This window comes from Chrysemys picta, chromosome 1 (assembly GCF_011386835.1).
Source record: "Chrysemys picta bellii isolate R12L10 chromosome 1, ASM1138683v2, whole genome shotgun sequence".
NCBI classification, from domain to species: Eukaryota; Metazoa; Chordata; order Testudines; family Emydidae; genus Chrysemys; species Chrysemys picta.
In genome coordinates this window covers 205,294,826-205,317,695 of record NC_088791.1, presented here as the reverse complement: position 1 = coordinate 205,317,695, position 22,870 = coordinate 205,294,826, and the positions used below count along the sequence as shown (strand labels likewise).

The 22,870-nt window shown below is 41.5% G+C and overlaps 1 protein-coding gene across 1 annotated transcript in view; it reads right to left on the bottom strand.

The window, feature by feature from the left end:
- The window catches only part of CFAP47 (cilia and flagella associated protein 47), a 286,241-nt gene that overhangs the window by 127,724 nt on the left and 135,647 nt on the right, over positions 1 to 22,870 (bottom strand). The window contains exons 28-30 of the mRNA XM_008174468.4: positions 17,402 to 17,533; positions 12,703 to 12,922; positions 11,650 to 11,853 (exon numbers count right to left, since the gene is read on the bottom strand). Of these exons, the coding sequence (XP_008172690.4) occupies positions 11,650 to 11,853; positions 12,703 to 12,922; positions 17,402 to 17,533 (556 nt within the window). The remainder of the gene's footprint in view (positions 1 to 11,649; positions 11,854 to 12,702; positions 12,923 to 17,401; positions 17,534 to 22,870) is intronic.

Here is a 22,870-nt window from a genome sequence, read left to right as displayed (position 1 = left end):
GTGCGTTCCAGTGAGAATATAAACGGTGGAGCCTCCTTGTCACACCCTCCCCACTATGAGAGCCTGTGATGTCAAGACTCAAAAATAGTGGGGATGGAGGGTGGTTTGTGGAATATGTATAAGGCCTACACATCTCAAAGATCATCAGTTACTGTAAAGGTAAGTAACCTCTATTTCTTCTCCCAGTGCTACTCTGTATACATATTCCACCATTGGTGACTCCCAAGCCCTCACTGGAGGTGGATATGAGGAGTGTCTGTGAATACGGACTGCAGCATAGACCTTCCAAATCTAGCATTGTCCCTGGTTGCTTGCACCAATGCACTGTGCTTCATAAACATCTGTATGAATGACCAAATTCCTGCGCTGCAATTGTCCTGGATTAGCAGTTTTGCTAGCGAGGCTACTGGGGTAAACTGAGCCCTGGTGGAGTGGACCATCACCCTGCTGGACACCTGCCTCCCCTAGCCAATAGCAAGTCTTGACCCATTGGACAATCCAGTTCTATAGCAAAAAGAACAGGAGTACTTGTGGCACCTTAGAGACTAACAAATTTATTTGACCATAAGCTTTCATGGGCTACAGCCCACTTCATTGGATGCATAGAATGGAACATACAGTAAGAAGATATTTATACATACAGAGAACATGAAAAGGTGGAAGTAGCCATACCAACTGTAAGAGGCTAATTAATTAAGAGAAGCTATTAACAGCAGGGGAGAAAAACTTTCGAAGTGATAATCAAGATGGCCCATTTTGGACAGTTGACACGAAGGTATGAGGATACTTTAACATGGGGAAATAGATTCAATTAGTGTAATGACCAAGCCATTCCCAGTCTCTGTTCAAACCTAAGTTAATGGTATCTAGTTTGCATATTAATTCAAGTTCAGCAGCTTCTCGTTGGAGTCTGTTTTTGAAACTTTTCTGTTGCAAAATTGCCACCTTAACATCTGTCACTGACTGATTAGAGAGGTTGAAGTGTTCTCCTACTGGTTTTTTAATGTTATGATTCCTGATGTCAGATTTGTGTCCGTTTATATAGCATATGGTCCATTCTATAGCATTTGTGTAGACACAGCCTGCCCTTTGATTGTCTCTATGTAAGACAGGAACAGCCTGGTAGACTTCCTGAAGGATTTCATCCTGTCAAAGCAGAACAATCTAGCTCTGCACACCTCCAGCATGTTCAACGTTTGCTCTGCTCTCTCAGCATGAGGCATTGAGAAGAATACAGGTAGGTAGATTACCTCAATGACATGGAATTTGGACACCATCTTAGAAAGAAGTCTGGCAGGTGTCCTCATGGATACTCTGTCCTTGTATAGGACTGTATAGGGTGGCTCTGCCATTAATGCTTACAGCTCCCTAATTCTCCTGGTCGATGTGAATGACAAGAGAAAGGCAGCATACCTGAAGAGATAGGGCAGGAAGCATATAACAATACACTCAAAGGGAGTCTCTCCATCAGTTTTGAGAGGACCAGGTTAAGGCCCCATGATAGGACTGGATCCCTGACTGGCAGATAGAGTCTCTAGGGGATTTGCAGGAACCTCTTTGCCAAAGGTGTGAGAAAATTGAGTATAGTCTAGTTGATGGATGGATAGCTGAAATAGCCATAACAAGCCCAATGAAAGAGCAGAGTGCTTCTGCTGCAACAAGTAATCAAAAATCTCTTGGTCCCCAGAATTCATGGGGCACAGCTGGTGTTGTCATGATCAATTTGCAAACCTTGTCCATTCAGAGACATAGTTATACCTAGTGGAATCTTCCCTACTACTAAAAAGAGCACCTTTTGGAGGTCTCACAAACAGAATCTCTCCACCAGTGTTAACCAGTGAGCATCCACACCATCTGGTGGAGTGAACTCATGGTCAGATGCAAGGTCAAGCCCCTGGTTCCAAGCCAAGGGTTCAGAAACAAGGGGTAGAGTGATCTGCTGCACTAGAGAGAGGTCATGGAGGTCCCTGAACCACATCTATTTTGACCAGAGTTTGGCTACGAAGATTACTCTGGCCTTCTCCACCTGACCTTCCAAAATACTTCAGGGAAGAGGGGGATGAGAGGGAATACATACAATAGTTCCTCTGTCCATGGGAGGAGAATGGCAGCTGAAAGAGAGCACCCTCCCTGAGCAGCAGTGGTGACCTTTGTTGTTCTGCACTGTCATGAAAAGGTCCATGTGCGGGACTCCCCCGTTGCTGGAAGATATCACTGAGGGCCCTCTGGTGCATCAACCACTCGTGATTGTTACAGAAGTACCTACTGAAGCCAGCTGCTGTCATGTCATCCACCCTGAGGAGATGGACCACTGACAGTGTAATTCCATGACCTATGGCAAAGACCCATAGTAGGACGGCCTCCTAACATAGTGCCAGCACCTGTCCCTCCCCACCTTGCCTTTATAGACAGAAGACCGCCACCGTATTGTCCATGACCAGGATTGTGTGGAAGGAAGGCCATGCAGATCTTGTATACAGCTCTGAGCTCTAGAACACTAACATGCAAGATAGTCTCTTACAGAGACTATATGCCTTGTGCTATGAGATCGCCCATGTGAGTCCCCCACCTGAATGTGGTCCTTCAGGGCAAACTGGGACTGTACAGAACCCATTTGTGTATGTTGCCTGGGTCCTAACACCAGTCCAGTGACTGGAGGACTGCTGGAGGGAAACATACCACCTTGCACAGGTAGTGTCTTCTTGGATAGTATAGCCAAGCCTGAAGCTACTGGTAGTGGAGCCTCATAAGCAGAGTGATGAACGTACAACCTGACAAGACCCAGTAGCATGAGGCAGGCTCTTACTTGTGTTTCAGGGTAGGACTGCAGGTGGGAGCAGAGATTGTACAACTGGAACTTGCCAAGTGGTAAGTAGGCTTTCATTGCCTCTATGCTGAACATGGCCCCGGCAAACTCTATCTTCTACGTGGGGGCTAACATGGATTTCTTCTCATTTGCTAGCAGACCCAGGCATGCAAATGGCTTGGGAAAGGTCCTAACATTGGTTTGGACCTGAGGTTCCAAATGACTCATAACCAGTCAAGTTCAGGAACACCTGGATGCCCATCCTCCTGATTAAAGCAGGCCACTGCGTAGAACCCAAAGGGAAAAATCAGTATAGGTAGTGATTGTTGTCCAACACCTTAGGGAGTGCTTGCATACCAGGTGTATCCCAATGTGAAAGTACAGATCCTAGAAGTCGAGGGAAGCACATTCATCTTTCTGATCTAGGGAGGGGATGATTGAAGTCCGATATCAGCTGATGCCCCTATCTTCTTGGGGGTGAGAAAGTACTTGGAAAAGAATCCTCTTCCGCTCTGCGGATGGAGAACCTCCTCTATCGCACCCAGAACAAGGATGCATTGAATCCCCAGTCGAAATTGCTCCCATGGGAAAGGTCCCTGAAGATGACTGAAAAGGAAGGTGTATGGGAGGGAAGGAAGAGGAACTCTGGACTACCTCCAATACTTAGCAGTCTGAAATAATGCTGGACTAGCATGTTAGAGAAGAGACAGATAATTGCCAAAAGGAGGAGAAGGAAAAAATTGTGGAACACACTGTCCTTGGGCACCAATAAAATTTGCTGCCTGCCCAATTCCTAAACAGTATGGTACAACTGAGAGGTGCCCTCCCCCAAGCAAACTTCCTGCTTGAGGACCTCTGTCTACAGCCCAAGTACTCAGGCAGCTTATGTTGGTAGGGCAACTGTAGCTAATAAGGTTGGGACCTAAAGTACCTCCTCCTAGAGCCTGGGTATAGACACCCAGAGATCTGAGGGTAGCCCTAGAGTCCTTGAGGGATCTCATTGCCTCATCCGTCTTGTCATGGAACAGCGAGCAGACCATGAACAGCAGATCCTCTATAGTTGTTTGTAATTCCTTAGATACACATGCCAAGGCCAACTACAAGAAACAGCACATCATGATCTCTGCCGCCATTACCGTGTGTCTGCTGCATCCAGAGCCACCTGCAACACAGTTCTGGCCACCAAACATCCCTCAGCCAGAATAGTCTAGAAATCAACCCTCTATTCTTGCAGCAGCTTGTCAATAAGTCATTGTAAGGCTCACCAGTTGACGTGGCCATATTTTGACAAGACAACCTGGTAGTTCAAGATCCTCTTTTGGAGGCTCAAGATGGAGTAAGATTTCTGATCCATCAGGGAGAGAGGCTTCACTTCCTTATCCTTGGGCATTGACTTCTGGTGTCTTTGGAGGGTTCTTTCATTGGCCACTAGTACTACCAGGGACCCTGGTATCACTTGATACCATAGAACTTTTCATATCCAATAACCAGGACCAAATACTGTCCGCCTGCTCACTTTGCCATAAGGCTTTTGCAGGTTCCAACAGTCCTTTACTGATTGTGCTGATAATCAATAATTAATGACCAATAATTTGACAATAATCAATAGCCAATAATCAACTATTTTAATTGCTATTATATATTTAAATGATTTATGGCCTCTCCATTTTCCCTTTTGTTTAATAATACCAGACCCCCAACAAGTCAGGTTTGATTGGATTTATTAATCAAACAGTTAGTAAAAACCACACATACACAGAGGCCTATAACTACCAACAGCTGTGAAAGACCTTCCCTGTAGTTTCTGACAGACTGTGTGCACTCTGCTAATGGTCTCACTTCCCCTATGATTTAGGGATACCTATACCCTTGTGGCCCTTATGTCTCATTCTGGTCCTTATCTATTTCCTCTTCCTGGTACGTACTACTCCTTACCTTAAATTATTGCCAAGGCTCCTTGTTCCATTGCAACTTTCCAATGGTCTCAACACCCACTTAGTCAGTATTTATGCCCTTTTGGAGATAATTTCATCTGTTATACCGTAAAAATATATCTTACGAACAGCTTTCAAAATAGGTTAAGTGTAATGACAGTAAAATTCCATTCTTCATTAGATTTATTTATGCTTAAATGCTCCCAGGCCAGCCTTGAAATCTTTCTTGACTTATCTTAAGTGTCAATAATTGGGATTGCTATACATTCCAGGACTGACAAAGTGTAAGAGGAGGAGTTTGTGTGGCCCATCCTGGACCTACTCAGTGTGTCTTTCCAAGACTGCCATCTCCGGTCTCATGAGATCTTGGAGTATCTTGTAGTCCATGGGAGTAGTGACCAACTGATCTGTTGCCAGGGCACCATCAAGGGATGATGAGGCTGTGGTGGCTGGTACCCTCCTGCCTTTCACCATGAATCTGCTGCACTGGAGCCACCTGTTCCTGGCCTGGTTCTGGGGGCACAGCAGGGACAGATCCAATCTTAGGTGCGACAGTGATAGTCCGTGCCTTAAGCATGCTGAGGAGGCCACCTCAGGGTAATACTGCAGTCCCCAAGAGGCCCACATGCCACAGTCTTAAGGTGCAGGGGCCCAAACTCTCTGAAATCACTGATACATGTGCTGGGCCAGGTCAGTACCCCACTCTACCCTCAGCCACAGGTATACCCCTCATCTCCCTCATCAAGATCAAAACTGCCAAGTCATGGGACCTAGCTAGGGGTGGCTGCTGGCTTTCCCAGAAGTTGGAAAATGAAAGTAAGTAGTCATCTGGGAAAGGTGGCGCCCACCCCCTAGGTGAAAGGGGAACCTGACAGGTACCAGAAACATTGATGTCACCAGGTCCAGGAATCTGGACAGCATCACGGGCAAATGCAGCTCCAATAGCTAGGAGGGCATCCACCCTAGAGATACAGACCATGATCTGGGGTGACAGAGCCCCTCTGGGTAGGTGTGACAGTAAACGTATAAGTATTGGTGCTGAAGATCCCAGGATGGTGAGTACCATAGTCAGTCTTCTACCAGGTCCTGTAGCAGCTGGTGATCATTCCAACTGCCTTGGTACCAAAGAGGTGAACGCAGACACGGGTAAGGCCTCTATCACAGCTGGGTCCACTCGGTTGGTACCAGCTCCAGTGCTCAAGGAACTTTTCCTAAGTTTTGAGGCATCCTTTATGTCCAGCTGCCTGGTAGGCTTATTCAGCCTCAGAGTGAGAGGGCAGTCACCACCTCTTCTCCTTCGAAGACTTCCACTCTGAGTCCAACCTATCTCTATGCTTTCCTTGACAGAGACGCCACGGGCATGAGCAATTCCTCAGCTAGTTTCAAAGTCAGTGCAGGGGCAGATTTGGACAACCTCTGGACACCTGGAACCCAGGGTCAGAGTCTGGCTCCAATCAACTGCTCCATAAGGAAAGCCCTCAGGCAGGTCTCCCTCCTGGGTCTGCTTAAAAGAGGACCTGCAGATTTCACAGCACTTTGGGACTTGCCCCTCATCAAGGAAGAACAGACGTCTCACGTGTCCATTGTTCAGAGTCATATCTGCCATGGCAGCCGGCACCACTTCTCCCCACAATGTCCGCTAAAGCTGCCCTACTTTAACTAAACCAACCCTGCTCACTAATTACAAATGCTTAAGTTGAGGTTACTCCAAAGAGAGTTGCTCTGACACATACCACAGGTGGTAAAGAAGGAACTGGGGTGTGGCAATGAAGCTCCACCCTTTAAACCCTAGTTGAGAGGCACACTGAGACATTGGATGCATGCGCTGTCCCAGTGTATTCTGCTGACTAGAAAATTCTCTGTTGTAAGTGCATATCCACACATGTTCCACAGTTGGTATACGAATTAGCGCTCAAAGAACCAAATTTACTGCAACCTGTTGACTAGGACAAAAATTCCCTATTTAATTTCAATACAAAAGATGCAACTTGAAATGTGAGAGAGAAAGAAACAGTCACGAACATAAAAAATATGCTTTTAAACCAGATAGTTACAATTTCAACAAATACAGAACCACCATATTAGCATAAAAATGCACCTTATCCCATTGTCTGACATGAGATTTAAGAGAGGGGGGGGAAAGAAAAAGAAAGTGGAGGGGGGCAGAGCATAATCACGGATGTTGAAGTATATAGTGGAGAGGACAAGGAGAGCAGTGATTATCATCAAAAAGTTGTAGCCATGTTTACGAAGTGATCTTTAATTGGGCTTTCTGAAGTAAGAATGCCTTGTAGCATCTCCCAACATTTGGAGGTCTAGATTGTTTCGACTTGATAGTAGTCTGTTTGCAAGTTTACAATCCTAGCTGTTTATCCCGCATGAAAACATTTTGGCTAAGGAAGAACTCCCAAAACAAAAATCCCAAAACAGAAATCCCAAAAGGGGGGCAGGTGGTTTGTGTAGAACCTGAGCTTCCTGTGCACCTCCTCTCCAGCTACTCAAGCTCTGGCCTTGCCACAGGATGATTCTCCTGTATAAGGCAAAGGCTGTGAACACACATTTTGAGACATATTATGTGACTTTGCTTGGTAGGCAAAACAGTAAAACATGTGATAACATGTTTTTGTGCTTCTGCAACATGGGATATTCCATTGAGCTAGGTAATATTTTCTTGCCAAGACTAAATAAATAAAAATAGCAAGGGAGGCAGCCAGCTGCATCATCTTCTCTCAAACCAAATGTTATCCGGGCTCTAGTAATCACCCATACTGTCTGTTTCCTAGTGAAGACAAGTTTCCAACAACAAAATGCCAAACGGATGAAACACTTTGTTTTGTAAACCCAAATGAGAGAAATGGGTGGGGGGCCTACCAAACTGGCAGACCGAGTTCTCTGGGTGGTATGATTACCTAACTCAATAGGTAGATTAGGAATTAAAGGAAGGTAATGTAATTAATGCAAATCAACATAGGTTTATGGAAAACATATCTTGTCTAACTATTTTTGTTTAAATGAGATTACAAATTTGGTTGATAAAGGGAATAGCAATAATATACTTAGACTTTTCTAAAGCGCTCGACCTAGTACAACATGACATTTTGATTAAAAAACTAAAACTGTATAAAAATCAACATGCCACACACTAAATGCATTAGAAACTAGCTTAGCTAATAAGTCTCAAAATGTAATTGTGAACAGGAATGGTAATCAAGCAGATGTTTTTACAGTGAGGTCCCACAGGGATTGGTTCCTAGCCCTACACTAGTTAACATTTTTATCAACAACAGGGAAGAAAACAAAATCATCACTGATAAAGTTTGCAGATGACAAAAAAATTGAGCAAGTGGTAAATAATGAAGACAACAGGTCACTGATTTAGAGTGCTTTAAATTGCTTGGTAAACTGGGCCCAAGTAAACATGATGTGTTTTAATATGGCTAAATATAAATGTATACATCTTAGGAATAAAGAACACAGGCCATACTTACAGGATGGGGGATTCTATCCTAAGAAGCAGTGACTGAAAAAGATTTGGGGGTCATGGGGGATAATTAGCTGAACACGAGCTCCCAGTGTGATGGTATGGTCAAAAGGACTAATGGGATCCTTGGATGCATAAACAGGAGAATTTCAAATAGGAGTAGGGAGGTTATTTTACCTCTGTATTTGGCACTGGCGTGACACTTGCTGGAATACTGTGTCCAGTTCTAGTGTCCACAATTCAAGAAGGATGTTGATAAACTGAAAAAGGTTCAGAGATAGGGTGACCAGACAGCAAATGTGAAAAATTGGGACAGGGGGTGGGGGGTAATGGGAGCCTATATAAGAAAAAGACCCCAAAATCGGGACTGTCCCTATAAAATCGGGACATCTGGTCACCCTATTCAGAGAAGAGCCAGGAGAACGATTAAAGGATTTTAAAACATGCCTTACAATGATAGATTAAGCTCTTCGAGTCTATTTATCTTAACAAAGAGATGGTTAAGGGGTGACTTGAATGCAGTCCATAAGCACCTACATGGAAAACAAATATTAAATAATGGGCTCTTCAATCTAGCAGAGAAAGGTATAACACAATCCAATGGCTGGAAGTTGAAGCTAGACAACTTCAGACCGGAAACAAGGTGTAAATGTTTAATGGTAAGAGTAATTAACCATTGCAATAATTTACCAAGGATCATGGAGGATTCTCCCTCACTGGCAATTTTAAAATCAAGATTGGATGGTTTTCTAAAATGTATGCTCTAGGAATTAGTTTGGGGAAGTTCTATGGCCTGTGTTATACAGGAGGTCAGACTAGAGGATCACAATCGTCCCTTTAGGCCTTGGAATCTATCACACTAGTGACTGCAGGGTAACTATTTTTCTCTTTTTCCCTCCCCTCTCTGTTAGCTTTTTGGCAGCTTTGCACTTACATTGTAAAACTGGATTTTTCTAAACAAGCTGAGGCTAAATCCCAACAATATTGATATTATACCAGTTGAGAATTGGAGGAAGTATAAAGAGAAGAACATTGGCTTAGTTCTCCTAAACTTAGTTGGAGTCACTTCAGAATACTACTGTAGAGTTCAGAATCTTGGTATGACATTAGAAGACTAGATATCAGCAGGATCAAAGACTGTTTTTATTGTCTGAAAAATGTTACCACCATGTTAAGACCTGTGATGAAATTTCCCCGTCCACTTGCTACAGCAGAGAAAAAAACCAATTAGAGACATGATCACACCTGTGGTATAACTCATGGATTGCCTCCTGGCCAGAGAGGTCTGAGCTACATGATAGTCCATTAGATACCCTGGCCTTACAAGCATGCTGAGGGAGCAACTGCAGAGGAGGTAAGACTCTCCTGCAGGGGAAAGTCCAGAAGTTTGAGGCTTTCTGTGGCTGGAGAGCAGAGTCACAGGAGTACATCTAACTCCTGTGGTGGACTCCTGGAACAAGGGTCCAGTGTTCCAGAAGAGGAACAGGGAAAAGAAGGGACCTACAGGGAGCAAGGTGTGTCCTATACCAGATTGGAATTTTTTACAATTCAGTATAACAGTGAGATAAAATCTCCTTTTACAGTAACATTGTCTTTCCATGCTACTGATCCCAAGAATATTGACACTTTAACAAGAAAGCCACCCCTCACCTCAGAAATGCCAGTTTTACATCATCAGCCTAATGTTCAAGGATACTTCACAGTTTGTTCACAGTGAAGCATTTCTCATTTTAGTTTACAAAACTGCTTTGCTTAAAAACAAAACCCCACACTTTTCCTTTTAATAGGAAGAATCATTTAAAGTCCTTTCCTTCCTTCTAAATCAGAAGGCTATCACATTTGGAATAGAACAGCCTTATCAAAACTTCTAATCAGGGTCACTTTATAATCTAGTTTTATGTCTGATTCAAGTTATGATAGATAGATAGAGTGCATCTTGGGGTAATGAGCCAATTCTATTAACTTACAATGGGCAATTTATATGCGAGAGGAACTTCCATTTCAACCATTATGGCCTAAAAATCCTATGTTTGATCCTAAAAGTATGTATAAATCTGGGCAGGTTGCCTTCAGTGCAAGAATTGTTCTTCAACTTGAAGCATTGAAACACAAACCATCCATATGAGTGCCAGGGCCAGAAGAATCCAAGCCCAAAATAATGCTGTAACTATCACAAGAATCGATAATACTAAAACTTAATGATGCTACTGTCTGCCTACAGTTACAGTATTGGAAATCTCACTTACGGATGCAGGCCTAGATACTTTGTAACCGCTTAGACAACTGTGCAGCATAGCTTTCATCAGCTCTCATGAGCCAAGAGATTAAGACGACAGGAAAGGTAAGTAATATAGTAGCTTTATGCTAATAAACAGCTGATTGCTGGTTTTAAAAAAAACCCTGTGCTTTAGCTCAAAGGCTAGAATATAAAGAAGCATTACAGGGAAGAGGATGAAGAACTCTAAGTCTAGTTTACTCAGAGTACAAAAAGCCTCCTGACTCCTTGTTCAGAGAGATTTTCACAGGGCTTTTCATTTAAAAAATTCCTTTCAGTGTGTTTCAACATCTCTAATGTTGTGAATAGTAACCAGCTGAGTTTATCGTATTATGTAACCTGCTTCTCATTGCAAAGTAAAGCACTATACATTTTCATTAATGTGCTGTATAACTTTTATTCACTTTATAGGTGTAAACTGATAGGTCTTAGTTTAGGATCAGGGAGGAACTAGCCTATTTTTCTTGCAGCAGAGTTGTGCTCTCTTAACAATCAAGAGGAAGCACACAAAGCATTCATAGAATGTTTTGCATTCATTGTGTCCAAACTCTACATAGTGGCATGTGTGTCCCAGATTATCCAGATTTCAAAGTTTGAGACGACCTCAAATTCTCTTAACAAAAGTGTTTTAATCTAAGGCACCAAAACAACAACATAATGAAGCAGTAGCACAGGCTCTGGGATTCATGAGATTGAGAGTCAAGTTATCCATATATTCGCAGGATCTGTGCTCTCTCAAATTCAGAAGAAAGCTTCATAAAGTTCCTCTCTAAGTTCTCAGTTCTATTTCCATTGATTTTTCAATTGGGTGACATGATGTGGCCCTGCATCCTAGGAGAAATAACCTGACAATGTTCTAAAGATGGATCAGGTTTTTTTAAATGATAGATACCACCATCACGTCAGAAACAAAATTAGTTCCTCAGCTTTAGAGTGGTTATTTAACATTTCATAACATGCCATCACCAAGCTTCACAGATTACATCACTACCAAGCTCATTGTAATTTACCATAAATATCACACTTTTAATCACAAGAACCAAAAAACAGTGTAAAAATACAACTAAGAAAAAGCATATTATTCAATGGGAAAGGTATTTAAACTACTTAAACACAACCTGGGAAACATAAGCAAAAATAACCCTTATCTTACTTGAGGAAAGTGAGCATTGTAGAATGCTGCCAGTGGAGCTGGATTACTCGTTCAATAGGATCAGAGGGCAATGACTGGCTCGAAGTAATTCCTGGTAGCAACTGTCCACTCAGATGGAGTAGCATGTCATAAACAGTCTTCGTATCTTTGCCGAGGTTTTGTTTAATAACTTTTTCATCAGTCATCTGGATTTTACACACATCACTAAACAGGGGGGGAAAAACTTAACTTTACTGTTTTAAATACATTAAAAACAGACTTGCATTAAAAAAACTACTGTACCATTAACTGTGGTGAATTCATTAATAAACCATTATGGAAAGGTCTGAGGAATGGATTGTGAAAAATATAGTACTTTCTGATTTCTATACAGATGTTATGACAACATAAGATTTTTTATTTGGTTAGACTATTTAATACAACTGAGCCTGTGCTAGTCACCATTACCTTTCAAGTACAATTTCATTTTCACCCTATATAAAAACCTACACATTTGAGAACCAGCCAAATGGGAGAATGTCTTTTTCTTTCAGTACTATCAAACAGCTAGGACTAACTCAGGTGATTCATCTAACTGCTGATAGACATCAGGTGCAAGGGGCTGGTGACAAGGCTCTACTTACTGGAATTTGCTTCCCCTGTTGACTCATTCATCAATTTGTTGACCTTATGGGCAGGGGGAAAGGCGCAACTATTTATTTACATGGTTTTGCCTTGAGATAGTGGTGACTGTCAGAAACGCGGTCCATTTTGGGATCAGACTCAATTTCAGTTGTAATAAGCATTGTATATGGTTTTAATGTTGTACATACTCTCAGAACCTCTTGTTTGGGAACATTTTATAAATGGAAAAAAATAGACCTTTTTATTTTACAATGCATAAAAAGTTTGACTAATTAAAAATATCTTTGGGTTTCTCCATCTAATCAGTTGCATATTAAAAGTAACTTGGTCATAAACATGGGTCATCCAAGAATGTTTCTAATGATGGAACACACATTGGTACAATGCAGCATTTTCCTAGGAAACATTTAAGAAAAAAATTACAATTACCGTCTTAATGAGCGGGGAATAGAAATAGGATTAGGTCCCTTAGACCAACCAAAAAGAGTGAACCAGTTCTGAACTGCAGTTATCACTTTCTGAAAGAAGATGTGTTCCTCTCTATCTTCGTCAGGAAAAAGCGATAGTTGAAATTTATTTTCTCTCTCCTGACTTTGGCTGTCAGCTTCATCCTTCTTCACCCATTCATTTTCAAGCATATTTTCCGATTCTGAAGAATACAAAAAGTATTTCAAATTTTCCTTATCCATTTTCCAGTACAAAAACAGCACTTTTTAAAACACTAATCTTATTGAGACAGCAAAGAAATAAAATACAGGGATCATATGAACTGTTATTTATATTGATTATTCCTGACAAGTAACAAAATATAAATTTTGGAAACAGCAAACCTTGCATTTCTGGGTCCTATCTTTATTTAGAAAAGGAGAAATGGTTATTACACAATCAGAAAAAGATAAATACAGACCATTCAAACTTGGCATATGAAATCATGGGCAGTAATCTTGCCAAAATATTCTTAGAAGTGGTTCCAATAAGGATTGTTTACAAAGCTTGTCCAGGCAAGTTCCATACCCCATTGATATAGAAATGCACAACTAGCTAAGTTACCTTTGCCCAAATTATCAGGTACTGTATAAGCCTCTAATACTGGAAGAGGTTTGTTTGTACTATCAGTTTATTGTATATCATCATTGCACCCATCTCCCAAAAAAACCTGATATGGTTGAATACTATATTGCATATTATCACTATCATGCCTAAACTATAAAAAGTTAGGAAATACAAAGTTAAGGATTAGAAGTTTATCAAATCAAGCACTCTGATGTCAGAAAATGCGTTGCTCATGCAACCTTAATTTGGCTCCTTTGTGCATATGTATTGTGTATTACATGCAGAAGTGATTACCTGTGAAACGTTTGGAGCAAGTGACTTGCTCAGCATCACATAGGAACTCTGATTCTACCCCTGACTGTACCACAAAGTCTCCAATACCTTGACCATGAGACCATTAATGGCTATTAGCCAGGATGGGTAAGGAATGGTCTCCCTAGCCTCTGTTTAGCAGAGGGTGGTGATGGACGGCAGGAGAGAGATCACTTGATCATTACCTGTTAGGTTCACTCCATCTGGGGCACCTGGCATTGGCCACTGTCGGTAGACAGGATACTGGGCTGGATGGACCTTTGATCTGACCCAGTACAGTCATTTTTATGTTCTCATTATTTCTTTTTCTGCAAACCCCTGCCTCATTCACTACATAGCTTCCAACTTCTGCAAAAATGAGGCAGAGGTCCTACTTACAAAAGATTCCTTCACTACAGTGACTGAGGAACCTCTTTGTGCCCCCTGGCAGAGGGCACAGGGGACACAGAGTTTTACAGCAATCCTCTAGTCAATTATATGCACAATAATTCACCAAAGGGGGGGGGGAGCATGTAAGGTCTCTACTGAGAGCCAATAGCCCGCTGGTCAGCATAATCATTGTGTAACATATGTACGGATAATATTTAAGAAGTTATGTATCTATAATGAAAATTAAGTTCTTGACATTAAAGCAGGTCATCAGGAGGTGACATGCCTTGTACAGATTCTGTTCAGGCAAGGGGTGTTAGCCACTAGTCTCTGTCTGCTCATTGTGCATCTCATGATGCACTTTTGATATATCAGGACTTACAAAGAAACACACAGTATCCTTTAAATAGGGAACAAGCTGGCAGCATGTTTTGTCTCAAAAAATGGATTTCAGCCAGGTCTGGCTGAAAAACGCTAGTAGGACTTTGGGGAGAGCTTTAGTTTAAAAAGTCTACATTTTAAAATGAGTATATTTTATTGTATATGTAAATATTTGTTTCCAATATTTCTACCTGCTTGCTATGATTTGAATCTCTTCTCTTGGTTAAATAGAGTTGTGCTTGTTTTCACTATAAACACATCTAATTGCTCTGTGTTAAATACACCAGTGGCCTGAGGTGAAGCTAGTAAGCTGGAGTGCACTGCTTCTTTGGGAGCAGCAAATCTGTAAATACTGTGCGTGTACAGCAGAACAGGGGCAGGACACTCCAGGGAGATGCTCAGAGTGCTCAAGGGTTGGAGAATATCTAGCACTAATCTGCACATGGACAGTGGAGTGCTTGTGTTGCCTGTAGTATCAGGGAGCTGTCCCCCAGCAGACACAGACAAGGCTTCCCCACATTAAGGGAAGGTGGGAGCAAAGTGCCTGACAACCCTGGGTACGCCCAGAAAATAATCAACCTAATTCATCCCCAGACCACCACCCATCCTGTGCTCTGTGTAAAAAAATAGTATGGGATCACATAATTAAAGACCATATCTTAATGCATACATATGAAGGGACCAAATTAAGATTGTATGGACAATGTTCATTCTGGCATTTCCTAACTTGTGCTTGATTCTTCTACATTTTAATCCTTAACTTTGTATTTCCTGCTCTTTTATGGTTTAGATTATGGATGAGAGAAATCTTAACTAACATTAAATTAAGTTGTTTATGTATTTCCTCAGCTTTTTTAATAGAAAGAGAATTATTTTATATAATTACTTTTTAAATAATAAAGCCTTTACACATTTGTTGCCTTCTATGTATATTTTGTTGTCATTGTAGTCTTTGTGAAATGCTAGACTATACCACTCCCTGTTAATTGAAAAGTAATTAAAACTATTCAAACAAAACATTTTACTGGCACTTCAGTGTCTTTTAAAAAAAATTGTGTAACACAAGACTATGACTCAGAGATCTATAATTTCCTATTTCTTTTAAAAGGTGAATATTCAGAAAGTCATAGACCCCAATTTGGAAGGATCAGATAAACAATCTAAAGGAAAAGAGCTGGAATTTTGTAGCTTATTTTCATGTAACCCTTTTTGAGGAAAGTAACAAACTATGACCTTCTGAAAAAGAACCAGTGTGCCTTAGCCCAGTACAAACCCAAAGGAGCACAGGAGGAGCTGAACCAAACCCTGTCTGCTTTCATTACAGCTCCTCTTGGGACCCTTCTTTGTAACAATGTCATGGGAGTCTAAGCCCTGGTATACACTGGGGGGGACAGGGGAAGAATTGATCTAAGTTATGCAACTTCAGCTACGTGAATAACGTAGCTAAAATTGACGTACTTAGATCGACTTACCGTGGTGTCTTCACCGCGGTGAGTCGACTGCTGCCGCTCCCCCATCGACTCTGCTTGCGCCTCTCGTGGCACTGGAGTACAGGAGTCAACGGGAGAGCGCTCGGGGGTTGATTTATCGCATCTAGACTAGATGCGATAAATTGATCCCTGCTGGATCAATCGCTACCCACCAATCCGGCGGGTAGTGAAGACATACTCTAAGAGAAATCAATTATTAAAGGCAGATGTTGCCATGACAACCAGGAGAACAGTGACCCTTCTGAAGTATGTAAATGAACTGGAGGGAGTGATGAGTGGCTAATTGTCTCTGATGTTTCAGTGTTTCAGGCAGCAGCAGGGGAAGGAACCATGCATTGAGTGTGGGCTTTTCCCACGTTTTAAGTCTTTCCAAATTTCCTAAAAAAACAACAGCATACAAACCCAAAATACATACTGGAGATCATTCCACCCACCCACCCACCCTCACTCACTTTTATTTGTGGCTGAAATCTGGTTCAGATTCCCCATGGCACGTTTACAAAAAAGAGTTCCAAAAAAGGTGAGACCCTAAGGTATAGGGCTTCAAAAAAGAAAATTTTGATGCAACTTTAACTGCTGTGAGACTAATAGATATTTTCTCTGCTACACTAATTACTTCAGTGTTTACACTTCTTAAAAAGCATTTTATCATCATCATTTTGGTCTTCATATTTTTACAAATAACCCATTTAGACTTTCACTGTGCAGGATATTAACATTAATTGGGTGTGGTTTTTGTTTCGATTTTTTAATCTAAACTGGTTTTATAATTGCTTATGGTTTAAAAAGGAAAATAGCTGTGTCAACTGATTCCTCTTTTTAAAACCTTGGGTTAGCTATGTGATGAGGATCTACTGTATTGCAAATTGACTTTTCATTGGGGAGTTCTATCAGAATCTCTCTTCCTTAGACAATGGCAGCATGGTCACCTTAAAAAGGACCAGATTCCACCACTCTTATGCATACTGAGTATTAATTTGTTCCTGGAACAGTCTCATTCATTTTAGTGGGATGGCTCCAGTCATATGATATTACCCTACGTGAGTAAGAATAGCATAATCTTGCCCAAAGTTTGTGACCAGTTATTGGCATAGTAGAATCCAACCACAGGTTGAGTCCGCCCACCACAAGGTTAAAACTCAGTGACTATGGCAGCTAATTTTTGCCCCTCTCAGCAATTTAGTAGGGCACAAGGCTGTTATCCTATAAACAATTCAGTATGGGACGGGAGGGGGTTTTCTGCATGAATGAGACTCCTAGACATGCTGTGTAACCAGTTTGGTTAATTCCAATTCCATTATGTATTTCCCCTTTGTGTTCATGTCCTCCAGCCATTCTATCATCTGATGGGATGGGATGGGATGGGATGGGATGGGATCGTTTCCCAAATATTCACAGGCTACACTCATTGTCAGGCACCATAGCAGATAAGACATTTTTTTTAAAAAAATTTAAACACTGCAGTAGTAAGCAGAAATACTGTTACAGAAATCTATATATTTAAATATTAATTGCTGTTTTACCTGAAGAACCTTCATAGGCCGAGTTAGTGACTGCACAAAGGGAACTGGAGGAAGTACTATGGGACAGTGATCCTGGAGTGTAACAGGGATGCAAAACAGCTTCTCCATTGTTGTAGATTATCCCATTATGGTCTATAAAATACAGATTTTGAGCAGAAGTTTGATTAAAATGCACAATAAAAGACATTACCTTACTGGCTATGTATTAATAGTTCACATACACAGTTATCTGCTATTAAATATTGGTTTCTTTTGCAGCTCAGGTTATCAGGTAACACTTACAGTTTGGCTGATGATAACATGGCACTTCTCTAAACAGTAACTGAAGAAAAAATTATGTGCAATTTCCCCCCCCCCACACACTATAATCTGTACATCTCAGGTATGGGCACCTGCTGAATAAACCCCAGAGGAGCATTCCCAACTCTAAAGTGCTCAGCCAGTAACCAAGTCCCCTTTTAAGGCGTGTCTGACCCCAGCTCCTCATTCAGTGGGTCTCAGTGTTTCATAGTCAGCCTTTTCAAAGCACTACCAATCCCGCACATTTCACAAATCAAATTAAAAAGCAGCATCTACAGAAGCCTCAGATTTGTTGAGATGTGTGCAGGAGTAACAACACGGAAAAGTAATTCATGTTCTCTGAAAATACTCAGTATTTTTTTTTAAATCCAAAGATACCCTTTCTCAGTACAGTCTTACTCTCCACTGCTACAGGGGCAAGGAGTCTACTAGCAGAGAAACAGGCAATTGTGAAGTAGTGGAAGATTACCAGCAGGTGAGGTTGAGATAACGCATGAGGGTGGGCTAAAAAGATCAAGATAGCAGAGAAGGAGCAGGAGGAAAGAAAGGCATTTGGAGTGAGATAACATTGTAGATTTAGGGAGAAAGTTGGCAGTGGGGAACTGGTGTCTTGAAGGTGAGTAAGAACTGAATTTGGGGCAGCAGGCCCCAAACGAAAGCTGAGGGATTGTGGGTTGCCTGCTGGGAGTTGATTCCTGAATCATGCGCCTCCCCAGAGGTACAAGTGGAGCTCAGACTCCTAAATTCCCTCAGCCAGACAGCTCTATTGCAGAGCTCCTAAAATGATTCATGACTTAACTTCTGTACCTGGAAAGATAATGGAGCAAATTTTTAAGCAATCAATTTCCAAACATTTAGAAGATAATAAGGTGGTAAGTAACAGTCAGCATGGATTTGTCAAAAACGAATCATGCCAAACCAACCTGATTGCTTTTGACAGGGTAACAAGCCTCATGAATGGGGGGAAGCGGTAGACGTGACTTTACTAAAGCTTTTGATACTGTCTCACATGACCTTCTCATAAACAAACTAGGGAAATGCAACCTAGATGCAGCTCTCATAAGGTGGATGCAGAACTGGTTGGAAAACCATTCCCAGAGAGTAGTTATCAGTGGTTCACAGTCATGCTGGAAGGGCATAACGAGTGGGGTCTCGCAGGGATTGGTTCTGGGTCCAATTCTGTTCAATATCTTCATTAATTATTTAGGTAATGGCATAGAGAGCGTATTTGTAAAGTTTGTAGATTATACCAAGCTGGGAGAAGTTGTAACTGCTTTGGGGCGATAGGATTAAAATTCAAAATGATCTGGACAAACTGGAGAAATGGTCTGAGGTAAGTAGGATAAAATTCAATAAGGACAAATGCAAAGTATTCCATTTGGGAAAACAATCAGTTGCACACATACAAAATGGGAAATGACTGCCTAGGAAGGAGTACTGCGGAAAGGTATCTGGGGGGTCATAGTGGATCACAAGCTAAATATGAGTCAACAGTGTAACGCTGTTGCAAAAAAAGCGAACACCCTTCTGGGATGTATTAGCAGGAAAGTTGTAAGCAAGACACGATAAGTAATTTTTCTACGCTACTCTGTGCTGCTTAGGCGTCAAGTGGAGTATTGTGTCCAGTTCAGGGCGCCACATTTCAGGAAGGATGGGGACAAATTGGAGAGAGACCAGAGAAGAGTGACAAAAATTATTAAAGGTCTAGAAAACATGACCTATGAGGGATGATTGAAAAAACTGGGTTTGTTTAGTCTGGAAAAGAGAAGACTGAGAGGGGACATGATAACAGTTTTCAAGTATGCAAAAGGTTGTTACAAGGAGGAGGAAGAAAAAAAAAATCTTAACCTCTGAGGATAGGACAAGAAGCAATGGGCTTAAACTGCAGCAAAGGAGATTTAGGTTGGACATGAGGAAAAACTTCCTAACTGGAAGTTAGGAATCAATTGCATAGGTAGGCTGTGAATCTCCATCATTGGAGATTTTTAAGAGCAGGTTCAGGGCCAGCCCACAACATTTTGGCAGTGAGGCTGGGAGCTCAAATGACACCCCCATATCCCCTTGCTTGGGCCAAAAAACTTTGAAAGGTCTCAATTCTGTCTTCTTCCTGATGTAGTCCTCTCATGGTACTGCTCTGCTACCTACCCCAATAAAGGAGAACTAACAATTTAAAATGCCTTGTTCAAAAATTTTAAGCAACACTTAACTTTCAAACGCCTGAACAGCAAACGTAACTTTTCTTGTCTGCACAGTAAACACTGGCATTTTTATCTGTTTGAATAATCAAAGTGCTGCTTTCCGTGCCTTCTTGGTTGCAAAGATCTGAACTGCTTCCTGCTGAAGGTCCACAGTCTGGGCCAGCTCATGCTCTATTGAGATGGTTGTAAGGCCGACTGGCCTCTCCTGTGTCATTGTGGAGCGTAGATGTGTTTTTATTAACTTCAGCTTGGAGAAGCTGCGTTCTCCACTGGCAACTGTTACAGGAAGTGTTAGAAGTATGCGCAGAGCAACAAAAGCATTTGGAAAGAGGGTGGTCATCTTATTTGTGCACATATATTCCAGAACAGCCTTTGGAGTTGATCCTGCTGAAATGCATCTTGGAAGGGCTTTCAGTTCATCACCTAAATCACTCGCATCAATATCACACATGTCATGTGTCAACACTGTCTAGTGCCCTGTATTGCTGGTGTAGGTCTTTTTCAGGTATAGTGAGGAGTTTTGGAATATCATACAACATCCCAAATATACTGCTGTGTTCCTTGAGCTGCATGAAATGTTCTTCAACTGACTGTATTGCACAATCTAGAACCTGGTTAAAGAATTCAACTTTGAATTGTTGTTTGGGGTCTCTTATGGGATTATTCCGTGCCTCGTAATCAAAATGTTGTCTTCTTCGGTGACTCTTGTATTCTTGAATGGGTAGGAAAATAGCTTCAGTGTGATGTTCCTCTGCCAACTTCTGTGCACTCTTCAGAATGTTTTGAAATCCCTCATCTGACTGGTAAGACTGTAGGTATGACTTTGCTTTGTCCAGTTGTGCCATTGCTCCAGATATATCAAGGTCAACACCTTGGAGTCTCTTGCTTACAACATTTATTTCAAACAGTATGTCATGCCACAAAACACTAAGCCACACAGAAATTTGAAGTTATGTATGTTTCTGATGATTCCATTTTCCTCTGCCACTGTTCTCCCACGAACAGTTCCTATCATAGCATTATCCTCCATAATGGCAACTATGGCATCATCTATCTTCCCAATTTGGTGTTTGATAGGCTTTATCGCCTCCACTTGACTTTCCCATCATGTGGCACTCAGTGGTTTCAGTGTCAGAGAAAATGTTCCCAGATGTTGCTTCAAAATTTGCCATCGATGAGTTGATGCAGAGAAAAGATACACAGATGCTTTGAATTACATTAAAAAATTCAGCAGTCTCACTAGAAGCTGATACTGCTTCACTGACCACCAAGTTCAATGAATAAGAACTGCATAGGACAAAAAAAGGGTTTAACTCTCAGATCTGTGTCTGCACTCCTCTGTTCTTCCCTCTCATGTTGGTACCATTATCGTAGCCCTGACCTCTCATATCAGCTATCGCAATTCCCGTATCTTCCAGCTTTTTAAGAGGCACATTTGTCATACCAGCTCCTGCAGTATCATCAATGTCAATAAATTCTAGAAAATGCTCTCTGACAGTCACCATTGCAGGGACATTTTCACTAGGTTCTCTTGTTGTTGTTACAAAACACACCATTAAAGTCATTTATTCCGTATGGCTGATGTCAGGTGTGCAGTCCAGAATAACAGAGTAATATCTTGCTGACTTCAGATCTGCCACAATCTTCTGTTTGACTTTTGTTGCCAGTAACTGTATGATCTTATTTTGAATTGTTTTTCCAAGGTAGTGGTGTGTGTACATCTCTTGGGTGGTGACTCTTCTTTGACACTGTACTCCAGGAGCATCTAACTCAGCCATCAGCTCCACATTTTTAAGGAAGTTTCCATTGTTTCGCACATAACAGCTGATCTGCAGTGCCACGTGGTGCTAGGTTTTGGGTAGCAAGCATTCTCACAGAGGCAATGAGCCTTTTCAGAACATTTTGCCAATAAAGAGACTCTGATGCAATCTTCTTTTGATGCTGATCATCTATGGTGGCCTTTAACCTTAGTCTCATCTCAAGATCTTTCCACCTATGGAATTCTCTATCCCCTTTTTAATGATTCCTAACATCCTGTTTGCTTTTTTGACCGCCTCTGCACACTGCGTGGACATTTTCAGAGAACTATCCACGATGACTCCAAGATCTTTTTCCTGACTTGTAGCTAAATTAGCCCCCATCATGTTGTATGTGTAGTTGGGGTTATTTTTTCCAGTGTTCATTACTTTATATTTATCCACATTAAATTTCATTTGCCATTTTGTTCCCAATCACTTAGTTTTGTGAGATCTTTTTGAAGTTCTTCACAGTCTGCTTTGGTCTTAACTATCTTTAGCAGTTCAGTATCATCTGCAAACTTTGCCACCTCACTGTTTACCCCTTTCTCCAGATCATTTATGAATAAGTTGAATAGGATCGGTCCGAGGATTGACCCTTGGGGAACACCACTAGTTACCCCTCTCCATTCTGAGAATTTACTATTAATTCCTACCCTTTGTTCCCGGTCTTTTAACCAGTTCTCAATCCATGAAAGGGCCTTCCCTTTTATCTCATGGCAGCTTAATTTACATAAGAGCCTTTGGTGAGGATCCTTGTCAAGGGCTTTCTGGAAATCTAAGTACACTATGTCCACCGGATCCCCCTTGTCCACATGTTTGTTAACCCCTTCAAAGAATTATAATAGATTAGTAAGACACGATTTCCCTTTACAGAAACCATGTTGACTATTGCTCAACAGTTTATGTTTTTCTATGTCGGACAATTTTATTCTTAACTATTGTTTCGACTAATTTGCCTGGTACAGACATTAGACTTCCCAGCAATTACAGACCGGGATCACCTCTAGAGCCCTTTTTCAATATTGGCGTTACATTAGCTAACTTCCAGTCATTGGGTACAGAAGCTGATTTAAAGGACAGGTTACAAACCTTAGTTAACAGTTCCGCAACTTCACTTTTGAGTTCTTTCAGAACTCTTGGGTGAATGTCATCAGGTCCCGGTGACTTGATAA